General features: G+C 38.9%; 1 protein-coding gene across 1 annotated transcript; it reads left to right on the top strand.

Moving 5' to 3' along the window:
* Positions 1 to 12,619: 12,619 nt before the first annotated feature.
* Positions 12,620 to 23,128, top strand: LOC111881883 (GDSL esterase/lipase At5g33370). The gene is made up of 7 exons (XM_023878266.2): positions 12,620 to 12,672; positions 20,778 to 20,803; positions 21,592 to 21,762; positions 21,937 to 22,064; positions 22,138 to 22,380; positions 22,456 to 22,711; positions 22,788 to 23,128. The coding sequence occupies exons 1-7, from the start codon at positions 12,620 to 12,622 to the stop codon at positions 23,018 to 23,020; spliced, it is 1,110 nt and encodes a 369-aa protein (XP_023734034.1). The 3' UTR covers positions 23,021 to 23,128.
* The last annotated feature ends 467 nt before the right edge of the window (positions 23,129 to 23,595 follow it).

The raw sequence follows: 23,595 nt of genomic DNA, 5'->3' as shown, positions 1-23,595 counted from the left end.
GTAAATCTACTATCCCGGTCAGAGACAATAGATATTGGTACACCATGCAACCGTACTATCTCTTTAGTGTACGTTCTTGTTAACTTCTCCATTTTATCAGTTTCTTTTATTGGCAGGAAGTATGCGGATTTGGTTAATCTGTTGATGATTACCCAAATGGTGTCATGACCACCCATTTTCCTGGGTAACTTGGATATGAAATCCATTGTAATCCTCTCCCACTTCTACTCGGGTATTTTTGGTTGTTGTAGTAAACCTGGGGGCTTTTGATATTCTACCTTGAGTTTGGCGCAAGTCAGACACTTGCCCACATAGGTAGTAATCTCAGCATTAATGCTTGGCCCCCAATAGAGTTTCTTGAGGTCTAAATACATATTGTCTGAACCTGGATGAACAGAGTATCGAGTTTTATGGGCTTCATTCATGACAACATCTCTGTAACCACCAAACTTCGGTGTCCATATCTGATTCATGATATAACGAACTCTTCCACCCTTAATTTCCAAGTTCTTTTCCATTCCTCTTAGGGCTTCACCTATCACGTTTTCATGTTTTAAGTCCTACGGCTGAGCCTCCTTGATCTGTGTAGACATGTGGGAATGGATAGTCATAGTTAGAGACTTTACTCGGCGTCCCGAGTACTCTTTACGACTAAGGGAATCTGCTACTACATTGGCATTACCGAGATGATAACGAATTTCACATTCATAATCATTGAGTAGTTTCACGCATCGTCGTTATCTCTTGTTAAGTTCCTTCTGATCGAATATGTGCTAGAGGCTTTTGTGATCTGTAAAGACTGTGCATTTCGTACAGTACATGTAATGCCTCCAGATCTTTAGAGCAAAACCCACTACTCCCAGTTTGAGGCTGTGTGTGGTATAATTGACTTCGTGGTTCGTAAGCTATCTCGAGGCATAGGATATGACCTTTCCTCGTTACATAAGAACACAGCTTAACCCTTGCTTGGACGCATCACAGTAAACAACCAAATCTTCCATCCCTTCTGGAGGGACAAGATCGGTGCGCCGCAGAGGGATTGCTTTAGTGTCTGGAAAGCAGTTTCTTGTTTCTCCTTCCAATTGAAGGTTACACCCTTCTGATTCAGGGTGGTGAGTGGCTTCATGATCTTTGATAAGTTTTGGATGAACCTTCTTTAATAGCTAGCAAGACCTAGAAATTGACAAATCTCTATTGGGGTTCGTTGGTCGCCCAGTTTTCGATAGCTATTATCTTGGAGGGATCGACATGTATCCCTTCCTTGTTGACTACATGACCTAGGAATTCCACATTTCGAATCCAAAATTCACACTTTGAGAACTTCGCATACAATTTCTCTGCTCTTAAGGTTTCCAAGACTTGTCGTAAATGTTGACTATGTTCTTCTTTACTTCGGGAATAGACTAGTATATTGTCGATGAAAACTATAATGAACTGGTCTAAGTAAGGTCAACACACACGATTCATCAAGTCCATGAATATTGTTGGTGCAATTGTTAGGCCAAAGGGCATCACTATGAATTCGTAGTAACCATAGCGAGTTCTAAAAGCAGTCTTAGGAATATCGGCTTCTTGGACTCGTAGTTGATGGTATCCTGATCTCAGGTCAATCTTGGAGAAGAAACTTGCCCCTTGAAGTTGATCGAATAAGTCGTTTATCCGTGGTAGAGGGTACCGGTTCTTAACGTTAAGCTTGTCTAGTTCGCGGTAGCATATGCACATTCGAAACGATCCATCTTTCTTTTTCATGAGCAAGACCGGTGCTTCCCGGGGTGAGAAGCTTGGTTTGATGAAGCCTTTGCTGAGAAGTTCATTTAATTGGATGGATAGTGCCTGAATATCTGATGGTGTAAGACGATACACAGATTTAGCTATGGGGGTAGCTCTAGGAACTAAGTCGATTCAGAATTCGACTTGTCGTTTAGGAGGAACTCCTGAGAGATCTTCTGGGAAAACATCATGGCATCACAGACTTCAGGGATGTCCTTGATGCTTTTTATTTCTTATGTCTTATCTACCACATGAGCTAAGAAGGCATAATAATCTTTGCGAAGATACTTCTTGGCCTTGACGCAAGAAATGATTTGAAGATTTGCACCGGATTTGTCGCCATAGATAACGAGAGATTCGTTACCTGGCAGATTAAGACGAATGGCTCTTTCAAAATATAAGTTTCCAGCACGATGAAGACTTAACCAATCCATGCCGATTATAATGTCAAAGCTTTTAATTGAGACTGGTATAAGGTTAATCTGAAATGAATGGTTGTTTAGAGTAAGTGTGCATCTTATGTATATGTCATTTGTGCTTTTGGTCTTTCCGTTTGCCATCTTTACTGTGAATGTATCTTTTAATGATTGATGATTTTGTTTTAGTAGATGTTGCATTTATGGCTCACGAAGCTTTACTCTTCACCACTATCGAAAAGAATGCATGCGTAAGAATTGTTGAGAAGAAACGTACTGGTAACCACGTTAGGATCTGCCATCGCTTCTTCATGGCCAATTTCCAAGATTCTCCCTACACCACCAGCATTCTTTGTCTTTGGGTAGTTTCTCTTGAAGTGCCCAATTTCGCCACACTCATAACAAGCTTGGCTTACTCCTGCAGCAAGGACTTGAGAGATGGGTTGTGCTGGTGCTTTACAGAAGCGGGCAATATGCCCCTTCTTGTTGTAGTTTTTACAGTGCATTTTGCTGAAAACTCCCGTGTGATGGAAGTTGCATTTATTGCACTTTGGCAAAGTTCCAACATATCGACTCGGGGTTGCTGGTGTAGCAGAAACAGTGGTAGGTGTAGAAGTAGGAACAACAACAGGAACAATAGCAGTGTGTACTGCCACAATTTGTTGTTTATTGGAGGGCTCCTGTGACAATTTTCCCTTTCGCTTATTCTAAAAATTCTTTTTGCTGCCTCCTTCTTTGGCTTTTCAGGAACAACTGGCATGGAGCCTTGACGAACTCCATGGTCTACAAGTGTCAAAGCCAAACGCTTAGCACTATTACATGTAAGTGGATTGGTGGCAATAACGTTTCCTTGAGTCGGGGGAGTTAATCCCCAAATATACCTCTCCACCTTTTTACTCTCCAGGGTGACCATCCCGGGACACAGTAAAGTCAGGTCAATAAATTTGGCAGTATACGCAGCAATATCGGAGTCCTTCATCGTCAGACTCTAGAGTTCCTGCTCTAACATTTGTATTTCACCTATGGGACAATATACTGCCAGCATCAAAACTTTTAAATATTCCCAACCCATGGCATTGGCGACTGGGAGAGATAACGATTTGACATAGCCGTTCCACCAGGAAAGGGCTCTGTCTAAGAAGGTGCACGTTGCAAGCTTTACTTTGCTTGCTTCAGGACAAGCACATATTTCAAACACTGATTCGGTTTTCTCGAACCAACATGTCAGAGCAATGACACCTCCAGTGCCATCGAAATGTTTGGGTTTAGCATTTGAGAAATCATTATATGAACACTCCCTTAGGTTTCCAAGACTTTCCCCGTGATTTGAATTATTAAAACCATAAATATCATCACCATAGTATAAAATCATAAACCATGTATCTCGAAATATCATAATATCTCTCAACATATCAAAATCTAATATAAAATATCAGAGTAAATCTCCCAAGCTAGAAAAATGTGGTGTGTGCCATGCGATCATCCCAAGCCATTCTTTTTGCTACTTGAAGTACCTGAAACCAAACTGTAAACTATAAGCACGAAGTTTAGTGAGCTCCCCCAAACTATCACATACCATACACATAACATATAACATATTTTGGACCCCGCCCCTGCTACATCGAGTCTAGCTCGGCATCGGCTTTTTCGACATCGGGCCCCGCCCGACATCGAACTCTATTCGGCATCGGGCCCCGCCGACATCGAGTAGATCTCGGCATCCATAATAACATATCAACTAACATATAATATAGCACATATACTAACATGAAAACCTTCCTCGGGTCCCACCCGGCATCGGACCGAGATCCGGTAACATGATATCATATCCTACTAACAAGACATTCTGTGGGCTTACCTTGGCATCGGACCGAAATCCGGAGGCATACTAACATTTTTCAGGAATTGCCCCGAAATTGGATCGGAGTCTAGAAACATGCTATCATACATACTAACTAGAGATTCCTCGAGCTTGCCTCGAGATCACAAAGACATCAAGCATACAAACATTCAAGAATTCCTCGGGACCGCCCCATCATCGGATCGAGATCTGGAAAAAAACATATAACTCAACATCGGGCCACGCCAGGCATCAGACCGTAATCCGGAACTACTACTAACTTAAACGGGCCAGCCTTGGTGCCTTAGACCCGTTCCTACAGGAGAAAACTCACCTCGCAAAGCTGTTTGCAAAAACTCACGGTAAGGAATATATTATAGCTGCTCCAACAACTCCCCGGCTATCAGTATCACAATAATACTTAGTCAAAATCAGATATTCCTTCTCATGGTAAAATGACCATTTTACCCCTGGTCAAGGTCAACATCCTGGTCAAATTCAAAGTCAACGTCAACTCCCAGTCAGTCCCAACTCGCCGAGTCATCTCCCAACTCGGCAAGTTCATGAACAACTCAGACACATGGTCAACTAAGTCAACTCGTCGAGTCCCTTAACAGACTCGTCGAGTTCTTCCTGTCATAATGATTAGGATAGCTCGCTTCAACTCGTCGAGTCCTTCCCTAGACTCACCGAGTTCCCCTGTCTGACTGAGCCATACTAAAGGATTAAGCTCCTACCATTCAGATCTATGCTCCAAACTTCATCTATATACTGGGAATACACTCTTAATGGTAAGTTTCCAACTTTACCCATCCTTAGTCCTTCTTAATGGGTTTAACCCAAACCCTAACTCCTTTAAGACATAAATCTTGGTCCACAAGCCATAAGACCCAAAACCAAAGCACAATATACTAGATCTAGGCTTTTATCATTTGTTGGACACGTAAAGTTCCGAGCTTTCCTTTCATGCATGATCTTTTAGGGCTAAAAAGGCCATGTTCTTGCATACAAGCTTGCATGGGGCTTCCATGGTCATAAATTTTGCACCTTTATGCCATGGAACCCTTCCTAGACCCTAGATCTGAGATATAAGTCACTTGGGATGTCCCAATCCCAAGGACCAAGGTTCATGAACCAAAACCTTCATAGAATGGAAACAAATAGATCTAAGAGAAGGATGATCAAGTTAGAGACTTGATTACTAGAAAATGTAGCAAATAGAGTGTAGTTCCTGGATCTACTTCTTCCCATCTTGAGCCTTCTATCCTCTTCTTCTTCCACAAGCTTCAAAAGACACAAATAACAATCAAAATGGAAAGAAATAGCTCAAGATCACTCAAGGTTGATTAGGGTTTTGAGATTAGGGTTTAGATGTGATGGAGGTTGGGATGGAGGCCAAATATGATGCTTAAATAGGGTGAAAACCCTAAAGATTAGGGTTTCATCCAGCCTGTCCTACTCGTCGAGTCAGGGCTGCGACTCGTTGAGTAGCTCACTTAAAACCCACACTTATACTGCCTTCTACTCGATGAGTTAAAGCCACCAACTCATCGAGTAGCCCTTCCAAAATGAATAAATAAATTAATTAAGTGCATACCAGGAACCAGGCGTAACAATTCTCCCCCACTTGTCTTAGACTTCTTCCTCGAAGTCTACTACATTTGAAAACAACTGTAGGCAGTGCTCCCTCATCTCTTCCTTGGGCTCCCAAGTCCACACCGAACCCTTGTGGTGCTGCCAATGCACCTTTACCAACTCCACTCTCTTATTCGTCAAATCTTTCGACAACCAATCAAGGATAGCTACAGGTCGCTTGATGTAATTCAGGCTATCATCAACCTGAATATCCTCAAAGGGTACAAATGCTGAATCATCCACTAAGCACTTCCACAACTGCGAAACGTCGAGAGTGTTGTGGATCTGGCTGAGCTCTGCTGGAAGGTCTAACCGGTAATCAACCTGACCCACCCAAGCCAAAACCCTAAACGGACCAATGTACCTAGGGCCCAACTTGCCCCATTTTCTGGAACCGAATGATACCCTTCCAGGGTGACACCTTCAGGAGGACCATGTCGCCCACCTGGAACTCTAAGTCTGAATGCCTCTCGTCGGCGTAGCTCTTCTGCCGACTCTGAGTAGTCTGGAGCCTGCTCCGGACCTGCTGAATCCTCACAGTAGTCTTGAGTACTACTTTAGTACTCCTCATAACTCTCTGACCGACCTCACCCCAACGGACTGGGGTCCTACACTTCCTCCCGTAGAGCATCTCAAAGGGAGGTCGGTCTATGCTGGCATGGTAACTGTTGTTATACAAAAACTCCGCTAACGGAAGATGCTTATCCTAACTGCCATCAAAATTTAACACGAATGCGCATAGCATGTCCTCGAGAGTCTATATTGTCCTCTCACTCCGTTTGTCTATCTGAGGGTGGAAAGCAGTGCTGAAGTGGAGATGAGTACCCATCTCTTCGTGAAACCTCTTCCAAAATCTGGAAGTGAAACAGACATCTCGGTCTGACACCACCAAGACAGGCACGCCATGCTGTGCCACTATCTCTCGCACATAAATTTCAGCCAACTTCTTGGGAGATATGGTCTCCTAGATCGGGATAAATTGAGCACTCTTGGTCAACCGATCCATGATGACCCATATCGAATCTACTCCATGTGCGGCCCTGGTAAGTTTGGTAATGAAATCCATGGTGATATCCTCCCACTTCCACATGGAAATATCTAGCGGTTGCATCTTGCCATGCGGTCTCTGGTGCTCGGCCTTGAACTTCCTACAGGTCAAGCACCTCTCCACATACCATGCTACGTCCCGCTTCATGTAGGGCCACCAGTAATCAAGGTGAAGATCTCGGTACATATTCGTCACCCCGGGATGGATGGAGAACCTCGACTTATGGGCCTCATCCATCAGAACCTGTCGTACTCCACCCCAGTACAGAACCAAGACCATCCCATGCAGGGTTAGCAATCCTAGGCTATCATAATCGAACGAGGCCACCCGACCTAGAATCCTCTCACAGTTTTGGCGCTCTTCTTTCAAGCCCTCAACCTGCGCCTCTCTAATATGCTCCAACAATGGAATGATCACTATCAAGCATAAATCTCTAATCGGAGCCGCTACAGCCTTGCAGCTCAGAGCGTCGGCCAGAAAATTGGCCTTGCTCGGGTGGTAAAGGATCTCACAGTCATAATCCTTTACCACATCTAACCACCGACGCTGCCTCATGTTCAGATTCGGATGATCCACGAGGTACCTCAAACTCTTGTGTTCTGTGTAAATGGTACAACGTACCCTATAGAGGTAGTGTCGCCAAATCTTGAGGGCGAATACCATAGCCCCTAGCTCTAAATCGTGTGTCGGATAGTTAGCTTCGTGAGGCTTCATCTGTCTCTAGGCATAAGATATCACATGACCCCGCTGCATCAACACTGCTCCCATGTCTGTGATCAAAGAAGCATAGTAGACTACCAAGTCATCTACTCCCCCTAGAAGAGTGAGAATCAGTGCCTTGCACAACCGCTGCCTGGGCATCTCAAAGGCTACCTGCTGCTTAGGTCCCCAGCGAAAAACCACCGACTTTTTGGTCATTCGGGTCAACGGAACTACAATCTTGGAGAAGTCCTGAATAAATCTACTGTAATATCCTACTAGACTCAGGAAACATTGAATCTCAGTTGCAGACCTCCGAATCTCCCACTGCATCACGACCTCTATCTTGGCCGGATCGACCAGAATACCTTTCTGGTTGATGAGATGCCCAAGCAACTGCACCTTGTGCAACTGGAACTCATAATTTGAGAACTTCATAAAAAGTATCTCCCTCCTCAGTGTCTCCAGCACCTCTCTCAGGTGCTCCTCATGCTGCTACTGAGTCTTGGAGTAAACCAAGATATAGTCAATGAAAACTATTATAGACCGATCCAGCATCGGTCTACACACGCGGTTCATGAGGTCCATGAACGCGGATGGAGCATTGGTGAGCCCAAACAGCATCACCACAAACTCATAATGACCATAGCGAGTCCTAAAAACTATCTTTTGCACATCATCCCCCATAACTCGCATCCGGTGATACTATGACCGTAAATCAATCTTGGAGAACCAAGATGCTCCCTGAAGCTTGTCAAACAAGTCATCTATCCTCAGAAGTGGGTAACGGTTCTTCACTGTTACCTTGTTCAGCTCCCAGTATTTTATGCACATGCGATGTGACCCATTCTTCTTCTTCACAAACAGGATCGGGGCTCCCCATGGTGAAATGCTCGGCCTGATAAAACCCTTATCTAGCAGCTCTTACAACTACGTAGACAACTCTTGCATACTGGGAGGAGCCAACTGACATGGTGCCCTGGCTATCGGAGCCGCACCAGGGACCAAGTCAATCCTAAACTCAACCTGTCTCTCCGGAGGTCCCCTAGGTATTTCCTCCGGGAATACATCCGGGTACTCTCGCACTATCGGTACATCATCAACTATCGCCTTACTCTACTCCTGGGTATCCATGACGTAGGCGACGTACCCTGCGCAACTGTAACATCTCAAAAATACAGGCCAAAAATTTTATTTTTAAATATGTTATTATAAAACCAACAGTATAATAAAATATCCATAATATCATGTCATGTCAAAACCAAAGTAGAAATAATCAAAACATGTTATCATAAAACAATATTAGAGTGTAATCCCAAAGATCTCATGTGTGGAAAACCATAGTGTGATGCGCTGCGATCGAGCCGACTCCTTTCCTTTGAAAAAGAAGTACGAAACCAAAACTGAAAACCGTAAGCACGAAGCTTAGTGAGTTCCCCCATCATACCATATACCATACAATCACATAGCATACATACTGTCGGGCAATTCTGGGGTGCCCAACCTACCCAATCCGCCTATTCTGGGGTGCCGACCTACCCGTGTCAAGCCATTCTGTGGTGCTGACCTACCCTTCGAACCTAACAACCGAACTCCGACGACTATTTCACCCCTATTACTACTACCACACATATCATAACATAATCATATTGTCAGGCATATATAGGGTTCCCGACCTACCCTTCGGTCCTAATAACCAAACTTAGGGACTTTTCCCCTCCTACTACCACTATCACATATAACATATCATGCTAACGCATAAACATACCAGGTAGTAGCAAACCAGACAATTATCACAAAGACAATCATCTCAACTATAATCAACTACTAGTGGGCCGGCCTTGGTGCCTTAGATCCACTTCTATTGGAAAGTAACTTACCTCACACTGATGAAGTCCCGCATACCTAACCCCAACTGCTGGATGACAGGTTCCCGAACTGTCAACATCAAAACAACACCCAATTAATAATTGGGTGCCAATACATAACCATAAGTACATGCTTGGGGTAAAAGACTGCTTTACCCCAATCTTAGCTTGATCCAAGCCTAAGGACCAATCCAAAGGCCCAAAAGTCAACTATGGGTCAAAGGCCAACACATGGCCCAATTTTCCAAATTGGGCCCAAACCTTTATAAGGTCTTACCATAAGGCCTAACCATTTAGTCCAGTCCAACATTCAATATTCTAATGGCCAAATAGCACATAATCATAAAGGCTCAAACTATGGCCCAATTTTCCAAATTGGGCCCAAATCCTCATATGGACCTTACCTTAAAGCCCATTAATTATTATAGTCCATTTACTTGATCTTGGATGGCCCATTAATAACCCAATCATCAAGGCCTAATAGAAAGCCCCAACAATAAACCCAAGTGAAATTATGGTTTCACATAAAATGACGATTAGGGTTAAGTGTTTCTCACTTAACCCATTAAGGACTTAATCCATCAAGTCCAATATTGGTTTAGGTTGATTCCAAATGATTATTAATTAATATATTAAGTTTAGTGAATAATTCAAGTGCGGGTCCCGATCGAATTCCCAAAATTAGGGTTTCACATAAAATGAAAACTAGGGTTAAGTGTTTCTCACTTAACCCATTAATTCCACCACTCTATTAGATAAGTCATACAAACTAACATTTTCATATACTACTCCAAAGTACGGTAACGAACATATACGTTAGAAAATATCGGATTTTCTTGAGAAGCATACAAATATTTTTACAAATTCAATGACAGGTTTACATTAAAAAAAACATTCTTATGAACTCATCAGCTTAATGCTGATACTCTTTCAAAATCGCTTGTATTCTCAAGAGATCAGTAAACAGGTAATCCTGCAGACTTTTGAGAAGACGAGGCGTATAGAGTCTCGTCTTTTATATTTTTCTATACTTTTGATGTATACAAATTATGTATCAAAAAGATGTCAATACGTTATATTTTCAATGTAATGATTGTGTTTACTTTGATTACTATGATGCAATTGTTGTGATAATATACATGACGTCCTCCACCCCCGAACATTTATGCTGTTTCGGTTTAAGGGTGTGACAGATTGGTATCAGAGCTATTGTTTATAGTGAACTAAGTATATCGAACCTTACATGGTATACAACTATAAACGCTAAGGGGCCAAAGTGCTCTGAACTAAAAGTATACTTTTAAAAATAAAAGTATTTTATAAGAAGTATACAAGGTATATATATACATACCAGAAACAATATCGCAAGTAGAACAAAACAAAAGTATGTGGATGTTGGACACTGCAGTTAAACCTGGATAGTTATGTAATCATGTATGGAATAAATATAGCCTGATCAACGATATTTATTTGTGACACGACCAACATGTGTTTCGGAGTGACTATGGTGTTGCAACAAGCCTAAAACTTACCCACTCCATTCAAAAGAGAACAAAAGATCAGAACACACAACTTAAAATACTATAGGAGTATTTTATCTAGAGTCCAACACAGTGTAGAGATTCATTGCAAGTGTTGCTACTTATTTCTTTTCTATCCATAATTTACTTGTATTGGTAACCTTTCTTTGTATATCGCATAGTAGAACACTTTATCTATCAGGTTAAGATATATATTGTTCCATATCACCTAACTCTAAAATTTAGGGGACTTAACATCCTCTTCTCCTTGATTATTTTAGAGTAAGATGCCTTCGAAGAAGAGACCCAATATGAAGAACAACAATCCCCCGATAGATCTGACATCGCCACCTCCTCATTACGATCTAGCTGGTTTCCAAGCAGTTGTGAAAGCCGCCATGGCTATTGCTATGTCCCAAATCAACGCCATCGGTACAAGTGGGGCAGGTAGTGGTGCCTCTACATTCAATCTTAGTGACAATCATGGTTAGAAATGGGATTGCACATACAAATATTTTACTAATGCCAAGCCACGGTATTTTGATGGCACCGGAGGTGTAATTGCTCTGACTCGATGATTTGAGAATACATAATCCATCTTTGAGATATGTGCTTATCCCAAATCAGCAAGGTGAAGTTTGTAGTGTGCACCTTCATCGACAGAGCGCTAACTTAGTGGAATGGCCAAGTCAAATCCCTAACTCTTCTGGTGGCTAATGCCATGAGTTGGGAGCATCTGAAAGAACTGATGCTTGCTGAGTACTACCCTCATGGTGAAATGCAGAAGTTGGAGCAGGAGCTCTGGAGCCTAAAGATGAAGGGCTCAGACATTGCTGCTTACACTGATAGATTTAGTGATCTTGCTCTTCTCTGCCTGGGGATGGTCACCCCAGAGAGCAAGAAAGTAGAAAGATTCATATGGGGATTGACACCCCCAACTCAAGGAAATGTCCTGGATGCTAACCCGCTGACGTTTGATAGTGCCAAACGATTGACGCAAACTTTGATTAACCCTGAGGATCACCAGGATCCCATGCCAGGTGCTCACGAACCACCCAAGGAAAGTGGTGGGAAGAAAAAATTTTGTAACAAATGCAAGGGCAAATCTTCGCAGGAGCCCTCCAGGAAGCTACAATTAGTGGCAATTCATGCTGCTACCACTCCTACTACTGCCCCCGCAACACAAGCACCTGTTAGTAGATATCTTGGAACCCTCCCAAGGTGCGACAAGTGTAACTTCCATCATCACGGAGAGTATCGTGATATGTAAGGAACCAACTGCGGCAAAAAGGGGCATACAACCCTTTTTTGCAAGACACAAGTTCAACTCACTAGTCAGGCTCTTAGAGTTGGAGTAAGCCAGGCCTGTTATGGATGTGGTGAGACCGGTCACTTCAAGATGAATTTCCCAAAAGCAACAAAAGGTGGCAACACAAGGAAAGTGCTAGTGATGTGCCAGAAGGAGGCAGTTGCTGATCCCACCGTAGTTATGGGTACGTTCCTCCTCAACAACTCTTATGCATGTATTCTTTTTTCTAGTGGTGCAGAGAGAAGTTTTGTTAGTCATGCATTTAACCACCTACTCAAGCATAAATCCCAACCTCTAACCAAAATATTTACCGTCGAGATGGCTAACAATAAGAAAGAGAGCACTAACGACGTATTCATAGGTTGTACCCTTACCCTGAACGATCATTCCTTTCCCATCGATCTCATGTTGGTCTCCGTTAAGAGCTTCGATGTCATCATCGGCATGGACTAGTTAAGTCTTCTTCGTGCGGATATTCTTTGTTTCGAGAAATCCATTCACCTCAATCTGCCAAATGGCGAAGCCCTCATCATCTATGGCGATAAACTCAGCAAATACCCTCGTATCATTCCATGCATCAAAGCGCAAAAGTATCTGTGAAAGTATTGTCAAGCGTTCCTAGCCCATGTCGTTAACGAAAAGCAGGAAGTTAAAGATATCGAGAACATCCCTGAAGTCTAAAACTTTCCTGATATCTTCCCCGAAGATCTTTTCGGAGCCCCTCCTGAACGCCATGCCGAGTTCCAAATCGACATAATCCCCGGGGCTAACCCTATAGCCAAATCTCCTTACCGTCTAGCGGCGATTGAAATGCAAGAGTTATCCAGCCATCTCAATGAACTGCTCAACAAAGGATTCATAAGACCAAGCTTCTCACCCTGGGGAGCCCCAGTCTTATTTGTGAAAAAGAAGGCTGGATGCTTTCGGATGTGCATAGATTATCGCGAACTAAACAAACTCACCATTAAGAACCCCTACCCTCTTCCCTGAATCCACGACCCCTTCGATCAACTCCAAGGAGCCAGCTACTTCTCAATGATAGACCTGAGATTAGGGTACCATCAATTGCGAGTCCGTGAGGGTGATATTCCTAAGACAACATTTCAGAGTCGATATGGTCACTATGAGTTTATGGTGATTCCCTTTGGTCTAACCAACGCACCTGTGCTATTCATGGATATAATGAATCGGGTGTGCCGCCCCTTCCTAGACAAGTTCGTGATAGTATTCATTGATGATATACTTGTCTATTCTTGGAGTGAGGAAGATCATAGACAACACTTGAGGCAAGCGCTTGAAACCTTAAGAGCGGAGAAGCTATATACAAAATTCTCCAAATGTGAATTCTGGATCAGAAAGGTAACTTTCCTCGATTATGTGGTTAGCAAGGAAGGCATACATGTGGACCCTTAAAAATTTAAGGCGATTGAGAATTGGTCAGCACCGAAGACACCCACAAAAATCCGTTAATTCTTGGGTTTTGCTGGCTACTATCGCAGGTTTATCCATAACTTCTCCAGAATTGCTAAGCCTCTAACCACCCTGACTTAGAAAGGTGTAACCTTTAGTTGAGGAGAAAAGCAAGACACTGCGTTCCAAAAATTGAAGCAGGCCTTATGTAGCACACCTATCTTGTCTTTGCCAGAAGGGACAGAGGAATTCGTTGTCTAATGCGATGCATCCAATCAGGGCCTAGGTTGTGTACTCATGCAGCGAGGAAAAGTTATTGCTTATGCATCGTGACAAACTGAAGGCACACGAACTCAATTATACAACTCACGACCTGGAGTTGGGAGCAGTGGTCTTTGCATTAAAGATATGGAGACATTTTCTCTATGGAACCAAGTGTACTGTGTTCACCGACCACAAAAGCCTACATCACAATTTTTATCAAAAGGAGTTGAACATGAGGCAGAGACGATGGGTAGAGCTACTCAATGATTATGAGTGTGAAATACGCTATCATCCCGGCAATGCCAATGTGGTAGCAGATTCCCTTAGCCGGAAAGAGTACTCAAGACGCAGAGTGAAGGCACTAACAATAACCGTCCATTCACATCTGTCTGCCCAAATCAAGTAGGCTTAACTGGAAGCCTTGAAACCAAAGAACATGTCAGATGAAACTCTGAGGGGAAAGGAAAAGAACTTAGAGATCAAGGGAGATGGAGTCTACTATTTTATGAATCGGATCTGGACCCCAAAGTTTGATGGTTACAGAGAGATTGTCATGAGCGAAGCTCACAGGACACGATATTCCGTTCACCCAGGTTCGGATAAGATCTGGATCTTAAAAGGCTCTATTGATGGCCAAACATGAAAGCAGAGATTGCTACCTTCGTGGGCAAGTTCCTGACTTGCGCCAAGGTGAAGGCGGAATATCGAAAGCCCTCAGGTCTACTTTAACAGCTTGAAATACTTGAGTGGAAATGGGAACGAATTACAATGGACTTCATCACCAAATTGCTCAAGACTCTGAGTGGCTATGACACTATTTAGGTAATCTTCGATAGACCGACTAAGTCTGCCCACTTCTTGCCAATCAAAGAAACATTCAAGATGGAGAGACTGACCCAAACCTACATCCAAGAGATAGTTCGACTGCATCGTGTTCCTGTGTCCATTATCTCTGATCGGGATAGCAGATTTAGCTTGAGATTTTGGCAGTCACTACAGAAGGCTCTTGGAACTAAGCTGGATATGAGCACAGCTTACCATCCGCAAATTGACGGGCAGAGTGAGAGGACCATTCAGACGTTGGAAGACATGTGGAGAGCATGTGTTATAGACTTTGGCAGTCACAGGCCCAGAAATCATTCGAGAAACCACCGAAAAGATCGTGCAAATCCTAGAACGACTGAAAGCCTCTAGAGATAGACAAAAGAGCTACGCCGACAGAAGACAAAAACCCTTAGAGTTCCAGGTTGGTGACCGCGTTCTATTGAAGGTCTAACCCTGGAAGAGCATGTTACGCTTTGGAAAGCATGGAAAGTTGAATCCGAGATACATTGGACCATTCGAGATCCTTGCTAGGATCGGTCATGTAGCTTACAAACTCCGATTACCCCAAGAGCTTAGCAACATTCATCCCGTCTTCCACATGTCAAACCTTAAAAAGTGTCTATCCGACGAAACCCTTATGATTCCACTCGATGAAATTGAGATTAACGAGAACCTTAACTTCGTGGAAGAACTAGTCGAAATCATGGATCGGGAAGTCAAACGAACAAAACAAAGTCGCATACCAATAGTGAAGGTCCGCTGGAATGCCAAGCGGGGACCAAAATTCACTTGGGAGAGAGAAGATCAAATGCAACAGAAGTACCCACATATTTTTCCAAGTCCATGATTGTATTCTATGTTAGAAATTCGAGACGAAATTCCCTCTATCGGGGAGATGATGTGACAACTCGAACCTTTTTTCTGTCAGCGATAGTCAAATTCAGTTAAATAAAAATTTGAATTTTTATTGTTCCATTAAATTCTTGTGGGTTAAAAAATCATTTCAATTATATAAATAAAATTTATATAAGAGTCGGAACCAAAATCACGCGAAAAACCGAGTTTTCCTTCAAAAATCAGCAAAAATCCCGTCAGCATTGAGTTCACGGCCAAAAACCTGATTACGGCCGAGAACCCGATTTCAGCCGTAAACTCAACCGATATATATAGTTTTCCCGTAGAGATTCCTCATTTTCATCATTTTCACTCAAAAATTCTTTCAAATCTCTCCCAAGAACATTCATATCTTCAAGAACAAACCTTCAAATCATCAAGTTTTTCACCAAGAAAACCATGAACATCAAGAACACCAAGAACAACCTTCAAATCTTCAAAGACCGAAAACCGTTCACAGCTGGAAACAGTTCACGGCCGAAATCAGTTCCAAGCCGAAAACAGTTCACAGCCGTAAACCCGAGATCCCAGCCGAAATCAGCCTTAAACCGTGAACTAGTTAATATAGGGTTGTGACACATCACTTCAATCATACCCTTTGGGGTGTGGGCTAAATCCTATCATTAGTGTAACCAGAGTCTCCTAGAGGGAGAACATGAGATTTGTGAATAGATTTATTCGGGACCGACAATCCCACACCTAAACTACTAGCTATAGTTAGGCAGGCATGCCTGGGGTGACAAACATCATACCATCCGATGCCTGAAGAACGTCGCAGAGGTCATCAGTCATATCAAACATGGTTATACAACTCACAACAATATAAACTAAGCATATGTTTACGGGATTTCATTCTTCATTAGTTTTATTTTAATTAATAGAACTACTATACATTACACTGGAGGATTCCAGGGAATACAATACATGGTTTTTATTTTAAGTAATAAGACTATTATACATATTGGTGGTAACCAGGGTTTTCATACAGAACATTTTATACATTACTGGTGATAGCCAGGGTTTTCACACAAGGGTCTTTCATAAAAAAAACAACGTCATACAATACAGCTGGTGATAACCAGGCATACTAACTAACATTTTCATATACTACTCCAAAGTATGGTAACGAACATATACACTAGAAAATATTGGATTTTCTTGAGAAGCATACAAACATTTTTACAGATTCAATGACAAGTTTACATTACAAAAACATTCTTATGAACTCACCAGCTTAATGTTGATACTCTTTCAAAATCGCTTGTATTCTCAGGAGATCAGTAAACAGGTACTCCCATAGACTTTTGAGAAAACGGAGCGTATAGAGTCATGCCTTTTATATTTTGAGAAGACACTGCAGCTGGAATAAATCCTTAGAGAGTAATGTTTGCACATTATCCATCTCAATATATACATATTTCTAAAATTTCTCACATGCAAACATATATCTTTTTCCTTTTTTTTTTTTTTTTATTGTAACACATTCTTCCTATCATGATTGATGTTGGAACCAATAGTGAGAACCTTCTACAAAATCCATTGTGTAACTTTTTTTCTTCTCTTCTTGATTTTTTTTTCAAACCTTATTAAGTAAATTACATGTGATTCATATGTAAATCACATATGAATCACATGTGATACACATGTAATTCACATATGAATTACATGTGATTCACATATGGATCACATGTTATTCACATGTAAATCACATGTTATTCACATATGAATCACATGTAATTCAAATATGAATTAGATGCGATTCACATGTAATTCACATATAAGTTACACATGATTCACATGTAAATCACATATGAATTACATGTGATTTACCATGTGATTCACATGTTATTCACATATGAATCACATGTAATTCATATATGAATTAGATGTGATTTAAATGTAATTAACATATGAATTACATGTGATTCACATGTAAACCACATATGAATTACATGTGATTCACATGTAAATCACACATGAATTACATGTAATTCACATGTAAATCACATATGTATTTTTGTGAGTGTTTTTGCATCAACCGATTTCTTTTTAATTTTCTTGTAGATTTCGAAAAAATTGTGTTGAATATTGAAGAGGTGAAAAATGATAAATTGAAAAACATATGGAAATATTGACACGAATACATGAAAACGCTTTGAAACTTTATAGCATTTTTTTGTTTTTTATAAGTATTTTGTATTGTATGGAATAAAATACTTATTATATTGTGTTTAAAGATTGGTAAATAAAATGAGTTTTCCTATAAATGCTTTACAAATATTATAATATATTAGAAATGTATATATGCACTTGTAAAAATATACATAAATGTACCAAAAATTTTGATTTTGTTGGTTAAAAAACTATAGTATTTTTTAAATAATCCAGGTTTTTTTTTTAAATTTTATTGATTTTTAAACGTTTTAAAAAAAATTGCAGTCATTTTTTTTAATATTTTTTTTTCAAAAATTCATGTTTTCCATAAAGAAATTAAAAAATCAGCACTTAAAAAAAACTAAAAAAAGAATATTTTTGAAAAAATCCGAAAATTTGATTTATTATGTATTTTTTAGACATTTATATTAATATTTACAATAACACAAAAAATTAAACATTAAATGAGATTGATAAGATTACAATAATGCCCTTAGTGAATTAATTGTGATCCAACGCTCCACTTTTAGTTCTTCGGTTCTCGGAAAATTATGAGTTCTCAATCGATCGCACCCATATATATATATATATATATATATATATATATATATATATATATATATATATATATATATATATATATATATATACATATATATATATATATATATATATATATATATATATATATATATATATATATATATATAGGGTGAGGTTCAATAAAGAACCATAATTAACCAAGGAACCAATCTTTTTTCAATTTTTAAAACTTATTTTTTATCAAAAAAAAAAAAAACTAAAAATACCGAAATTCATAACTTTTTATCCTTTTTCTAATGATATAAAATTCGATTTTTTTTTACATCAAATTCACAATGTGAATTTTTGAAAATTCACAACGTGAATCCGAAAATTATTTTTCACGTTCACAATGTTAATATATGAATTTAGATATTTTTAGATTTTTTTTTTCGATAAAGAATAAACTTTAGAAATTGAAAAAAAAAAAAGATTTGGTTTTCCTAAAGAACCAATAATTATGGTTCTCTATTGAACTTTTCTATATATATATATATATATATATATATATATATATATATATATATATATATATATATATATATATATATATATATATATATATATATATATATATTATTCATTAACAATTGAAAAACGAAAACCCCACATAGTTTGAAGATATTCTTACAAAAATGAGAACCAAAAATCAACTATATGTCTATATCAAAATTTCAAGTTAAATAGGACGATTTATAAAAAAAATTAAAATAATAAATAATTGAAAATAGCCACATTTTTATCATATCATCATCTATTTATTTCGTTTGATTTCCATATTGTCGTTATTGGTTAATACTGTAAATATAGTAAAAATAAATTATCTTGCCTATATTGCTAAAAAGAGTAAGATACTTTGCTATTTCTCATAATTACCCAAATAAAAATTTAAAACATAACATTATAAACATAAATGGTCCATAAACATTGATATGTTTCATACAATTTTGAACCTACATGAATGAATAACACTAAATTATGCAACTAAAAAATCAATAAAGTAATTCCAGTTATTAAAATTCACAACATGCTTTATATTAAACTAAAACTTAACATTATTAACATAAATGGTCCCGTGTAATAGAAATTTACAGGATACATCCTTGTGCATAATTTTTTCATAGACATGGTCCGTAAACATTACAAAAAAAGACCCACGTGGTTGAAAATTGCAACTTAAAGAATTTTCGACACTCGATTAAGGGTGTGTTCGAAAAAACTAACGGTTATGTATTTTTTTTAAATGCTACGTGAGATAACTTTTAACATTTGATTATTTTTTTAAAACTAAATGCTAAAAGTTTATAGTGTCAAACTTAATTTTTTTGTCAAAACGGAGAGTTTTATCAAACGTTAGAAAAGCAAGAAGGTCTCAAATACTCTATTCCAAACACACCCTAATAGTCTCACATTTTTATAAACCTATGTGATAAGTCAAACTTTCATGTATATTAGATATGATGCATAATCAACACATATGCTAGTACACCAATCAAGTATAGATTTTAGTAGCAAAAAGAAACTACCAAAAGGTACAGTAACTTTGCAAACTGTCAATTGACCAAAAGACCGTTTATGCAAACACCAAAAGGCACATCCATGGAAACAATAAAAGAAAAAAAAAATCTATTTTTAAAAACCATTGCCTGATGCTTCCTTTTATTTTGAAAACTTTTTTGAACAATTAGTATACTTACAACATTTGTATCCATATAAGCTACATCTACTTTGAGCCCCTTCATTTTATTTAGTCACTCTACAAAAAAGAAAATGATATGGGTGTAAAGTCAGGTAATTGTAAACATACTTTCAAAACTTATTCTTAAGGTATGTGAAATGGACCTGCAACTAGCATATCTTTCAGGAAACAAGAGGAAATAATTTCTACATGCAACTACTATAATAAAGCATATAAGAATCACAAATTCCACCCACCTTACATCTATACACAACATTTGTAACCCCAAATTCAAAATCTGTACACAACATCTATAACCCTAACACACGCCACCAACCAACTATCGAACCAAAAACACGACCTCACCAGTCACCACCATCGTTGGTTCTATCTTTGTATTCAACCTCCAAATCGTCTTTGAAGATGAACTAAGAATCTAAGAAATTTTCTAGCTTTGGTGTTGAGTTTGTGTGTTGAAGGGATGACAGGTTGCTTTTGTGAAATATCTTAGGAAATGTCAAAAAATAAGAAAACATGATTAAGAGTGAAGAATAACACGATGAGTTGATTGGGTTCATCGATTATTGCATTTCGATTTGTATAAATTTGTTTTGATTTTTATCGATTATGTTTGATCTTGTTAGATAGATATTAGCTAAGACTAGTTTAGTTTTTTCTCGATTTTGTTCCTGGTCTGAGTGTGATTAGCATCTTCGATCATGGAAAAAAATAATGATGGATGGAGTAAGATACTGGTAGTAAACTATTTTGTTTATGTTTGAATCAAATAGGATAACCCACTGGATGTTGTTAATTTTAAAGATCTCCATATATATTTTTCTAATAGTGTTCTTGATTTTTGAACTCTACGAAATTCTTTTATCATTTTATGTTTGAATCAAACACTTATTCATGTTCTTCATATAACTTTAACCAATCTGTTTAATTTTTAATCTATAAAACTAAAATACGATGCAAGCTATTGAAGGATTTACTACTACAATTGTGCGTGTTGAATTTGATTGGAAAAAGTAAATAAAGAAAAGATTGTATGTGCCACAAACATTAGGTTTTCACAGCCTATTAATTCGCAAAACATATTATATTATTCGTTGCATCTTAATATAAAAACATATATCTCTTTTTTTTATATATTTTTTCACATTAAGTTGAACTAGATCCGCCACTGACTACGGCATTTGTTAGGGTTATAAAATCATTTTTTTTGGTGGACTCTCATTTTGTCAATATACTGTTTGACCATGCTCGTTAATTTTGTTATCCGTTGACTTTGACTTTATTTAATTAAAATGTTTTGTTCCTAAAAAATACTCTATATAAAATTTATTACAATAATTAGCAACAAATGGTATATAAAGTTAAATTGTAATAAATAGTAATAAATGTTATATAATTTTTCTATATGGATTATTATAGTCTTTGCGACAAAAGTAAACTTTTGACGAGAGTCAACGCTGACTTTTCGAACCCAGATTTGCAGTAACGTCTAGTATTTCATCCGATGTAACCGAGTCCTTTAAATTTATTATTTATACGTTGGAAAGTCAATAATTTGTAACGATAGTCTCGCTCCTCTGATCCTCTCTCTATAATGGGTATTCTATTATTCGTTTTCAGGCTGTTTTTGGTAATAAAAGGGATTTATGGTGCTCCTGAAGTAAACCAACCACGACCATTTTTCGTGTTTGGCGACTCTCTGGTTGATAACGGCAACAACAACTTCTTGATAACTCCTGCACGTGCAGACATCTTCCCTTACAGCATCGACTCTCCCTCAAAGCTTCCAACCGGCCGCTTCTTCAATGGCCTTAACATCCCTGACATTATCAGTTCAGTTTTTCCTTGCTTCTTTTACACATATATGCCATGTTTCTTTGCATCTTTTATGGATGTCTTACTTCTTTTCTTCTGTTCCATGTTTAAAACCCCCGATTCTATTGCTTTGATTCTGTGCATACGCATGTGACTGGATGAGATAATTCAATATTATGCGTTATAAACAGGTGAGCACATCGGGTCTGAACCTGTACTTCCGTTTTTGAGTCTGGAATTGCATGAAGAAAAGCTTCCTTTAGGTGCAAACTTTGCTTCTGCCGGAGTAGGAATACTCAACGATACAGGATTCCAGTTTGTAAGTTGACGAAAAGTGTAATTAACAATATATTTATATGTGTCTGTGTGTAAACAAAATTTAATCATCACAGGGAGAGATAATTGCAATGCCCTTACAATTAGAGTACTTTAAGGTTTACCAACAAAAACTGAGTTCTTTAGTAGGAGAAGAAAAAGCAAAGGATATAGTAAACCGAGCGTTAGTTCTTGTTTCGTTGGGGGGTAATGATTTCGTGAACAACTATTACTTGGTCCCGTTTTCTACTAGGTCTCTACAATATACTCTTCCAGAGTATGTCATCTACCTTGTGTCAGAGTATCGCAAGATTTTGATGGTAATTAAGCTGTTGTCAAGAATTCATTAGGATGACGATGTTGGAGAAAAACTAATGTTGTTAACTATCACACAGAAAATGTACGAAATGGGAGTTAGGAGGGCAATACTGTTAGGTTCTAGACCACTAGGCTGTGCACCAGCAGAGATTGCGCAACATAATGAGCTTAGTGGTGAATGTTCAACCGATCTTCAAGCTGCAGCGGAGTTGTTTGAACCACAAGTAGACCAAATGGTTAAAAACCTTAATGCTGAATTGGGCACTGAAGTGTTTATTTCAGCCAGCACAAGACTGATGTACTTTGATATGATGAACAATCCTCAGGCCTATGGTAAGAACCATTTTCGTGAAAAACCATTTGTAATGATTAAGTGGGATTTGACCGTTTCAAATGATTATGCATGCAGGATTTGTAACTTCAAAATCGGCTTGCTGTGGACAAGGAGCATACAATGGGTTAGATTTTTGTAATGCGTATTCAAACTTGTGCGAAAACAGAGACGAGCTTGTGTTTTGGGATGCGTTCCATCCGTCAGAACGAGCATGCAGATTGATCGTTGAAAAGATAGTGAATGGGACAGACGACTACATGAGACCAATGAACCTAACCACAATCATGTATTTGGATTCCCGTGTGTGAAATGTTGATATGAAGCATTTTTATACGTTTCATATCCTTGTTATGGTGATTTTTTAGTACCAATGTTTGGAATGCATCGTAGTTTTTTTTTTTTTTTTTTTTTTTGAACGGCAGACATATATTAGAATAAAACTAGCCAGAGGCTAGGAGGTACAACCAGATTAAAACAGAAAATAAATGAAAGAAACAAAACGAACGGACAACAAAATCACGACCTATGGCAACATTCTAGAATTGGGTCGCAGCACCACTCGATCCATCTTAGCTTTTGCCCTCTCCTCTTCCTTGCATTGATCCATAAGTGAGAATAGGCTTGTACCTCATACGCCAGCATCGTTTTTGCGATTGAGCTTGAGATTGAGTTTGAGTTTATAGCATGTGCCTTACTATTTTTGAATCTCCAAATTACCCACATGAAGACTAGCACTATAGTTTCGTGGAGCTCCTGCAGACTATGGAGTCCATTAAGTCGATTTTTACACTCCAGCAGCTCCCGACAGGAGCTAGGGAAGGGGTCTAAAGCTCGCCACCATCTACGCACATGCGACCAGACTTCACTTGAGATAGGACAACCC

Source organism: Lactuca sativa, chromosome 5 (genome assembly GCF_002870075.4).
Source record: "Lactuca sativa cultivar Salinas chromosome 5, Lsat_Salinas_v11, whole genome shotgun sequence".
NCBI lineage: Eukaryota > Viridiplantae > Streptophyta > Magnoliopsida > Asterales > Asteraceae > Lactuca > Lactuca sativa.
The sequence above is the reverse complement of the archived record's forward strand: the minus strand, read 5'-3'. Positions and strand labels throughout refer to the sequence as shown.

Coding starts and splice junctions, on each gene's coding strand:
- LOC111881883 (XM_023878266.2), top strand. CDS start 12,620: ATGGCGAAGCCCTCATCATCTATGGCGATAAACTCAGCAAATACCCTC. Junction 22,065..22,137: donor ACGATACAGGATTCCAGTTT/GTAAGTTGACGA, acceptor TAATCATCACAG/GGAGAGATAATTGCAATGCC. Junction 22,381..22,455: donor AGTATCGCAAGATTTTGATG/GTAATTAAGCTG, acceptor ACTATCACACAG/AAAATGTACGAAATGGGAGT.